The following is a 2,082-nucleotide window of genomic DNA, read 5'->3' on the forward strand; positions in this document are numbered from 1 at the left end:
CTCTCTCTCCCTCTCTCTCTCTCCCTCTCTCTCTCTCTCTCTCTCTCTCTCTCTCTCTCTCTCTCTCTATTGTATTCGTATTCAAGGTCTATTAGTATCAAATTAGATTGTAATTAGGGCTAAAGGATGAGTGTCAGGGCATTAACACCAGGGCCAGTTTGATAAATTTGAAAAGGGCATGCTATGACACAGACCTGAAAAGTCCATTGTAGCAGTTGTTTCATCGCTACGAAATAACAAAATTCGGAGAAAACTAAAAATTGTTAAACCCTAATTTATTTTTATTTATTTAATACACATTTAGCAATTAGTTATCAGCCATCAGTGGGTAAACCTAATTTAGATACATATCATGTTGCTTTACAGTAAATACCCATTTTCATCAGTAAATGGTTTCTTCTTTCTTCAAATTAAATTGATCAAACCTGACTTGGCGGGGCGGAGCGCTACCGCGCTCCTTAATACATATCATGTTGCTTTACAGTAAATACCCATTTTCATCAGTAAATGGTTTCTTCTTTCTTCAAATTAAATTGATCAAACCATTGACAACTGGGAATAAGTCAGAAGGCAAGGCATGTGTTGTGTTCCAATCCACTCGAACCTTAAACCGTCCAAAACAGGTTTTATTATTATCGTCTAAGAGGGGACCTAAATAATCAAGTCCAATGACCACCCTGTATTCTGTCGGCTCAATATAGCATCCGTGCCCCGGTATTAACCCTTAATCCTAGCCCTTAAACCCTTTGGATTAACAAGACCTGACATTACGTGGAAATGCTTCAGGTAAATTTAGAACAATGGCGAGAGACAATGGGAAAACGATAGTTTATTTCCAATGAGCAGAACATTCGATAGGTATTCGATGTGTATTTTATGTCTTTGAACATTAAATGTGCATACCTACCTACCTCCTCCTCCTCTTCTTTTTCTTCGCCTTTTCCCGTGTACAGACGGGTTCGGCGTTTTTCGTCAGCCTCTCAATCAGCCCTAACAAGGGTGATTGCTTTGGGCTGACATTTGGTTTTGGCTACAAATTTTACGAGCGGATGCCCTTCGCACTCAACCTTTGCTATTTCTTTAGCAAGGGGAATTCAGGCTGGTATACTCCCTGTTTAAAGTCCCCCAGCCAGACTAAGCTGGTTTACTCCCTGTTTAACTTCCCCCAGCCAGACCGAGATAAACGCCTTAAGCCCTTTGCTACTGAGACGAAAAAAAAACCTTGGATTGAAAACAGTAGAAAATAGAAAGTAAAAAAGACTCACTCTGAATTTTCACCCGGACTTGTAGCAGAAGTTCCACCCAGTTCCGTCGAACCCTCGTCCTCCGGCTTCCTGGTCTTGTTCCGACTATTGCTTCTACCTCCTCCACTCTTCTCTTCTCCCCCACTGCAAGAGCTTTTCCGACTGGGAGGGGGAGGGGGCGTGGTCACAAGCAGGTCCTCCCTTCGAGACCCGCTGCTCGCACGTTTCTGTAGAAGAACATTTGAATAAATTCTCTTAGAAGTACAAAAATGATAATAATAAAATAAGAATAATATTTGGTTTTCAGTAAGCAGCCAAAAGTGCAATCCACACTGCTTCTATTCTTATGTTTTTTTTTTTTTTTTTTAAGAACTTGGTATCAAGTTCGTGGATTTCGCAAACTTGCTCGCGAATTTCAATATTGCCAAAAAAATTCTTTGCAAAAATCAAAGAAATACGGTTTTTTTTTTTCGAAAATTCAAACAGATTTGGAGCAGTTTAAGTGGGTCATACATTGGTGGGCAGGACACCCTGAACTAAAACGAATAAAATTTCAATTGTGTTTACATGAATACATGTCACACGTCTCGTTCTTCGATTGATTCACCAAATTATATGACTTGACTTGGACTTAAAACCACCAACCTTCAGAAGTCTACCAAGGACATCACTGAGGTCGATTCCATGGCAATGGAATCGCCCTCCCCCAATCAAAGGAGATGTTGAAATAATGCTCCTCAAAAGACAAGATGGAATGAAAAACTTTGCTAGGTAACTGAATAGTTTAAGCTCCAGAACGTAACACTTGAAAATATTCAACATTTTGCCAAATAAAATT

At 39.8% G+C, this 2,082-nt stretch overlaps 1 protein-coding gene across 1 annotated transcript in view; it reads right to left on the minus strand.

Moving 5' to 3' along the window:
- LOC113465561 (DNA ligase 1-like) overlaps nt 1-1,471 on the minus strand; it is a gene marked incomplete at its 5' end in the record, with an annotated part of 5,364 nt that extends 3,893 nt beyond the window's left edge. Inside the window, one exon of the mRNA XM_026820172.1 lies at nt 1,279-1,471. Coding sequence (XP_026675973.1) covers nt 1,279-1,471 — 193 coding nt within the window. The remainder of the gene's footprint in view (nt 1-1,278) is intronic.
- Between the last annotated feature and the right edge of the window lie 611 nt (nt 1,472-2,082).

This window comes from Diaphorina citri, unplaced genomic scaffold (assembly GCF_000475195.1).
Source record: "Diaphorina citri unplaced genomic scaffold, Diaci psyllid genome assembly version 1.1 scaffold124, whole genome shotgun sequence".
NCBI classification, from domain to species: domain Eukaryota; kingdom Metazoa; phylum Arthropoda; class Insecta; order Hemiptera; family Psyllidae; genus Diaphorina; species Diaphorina citri.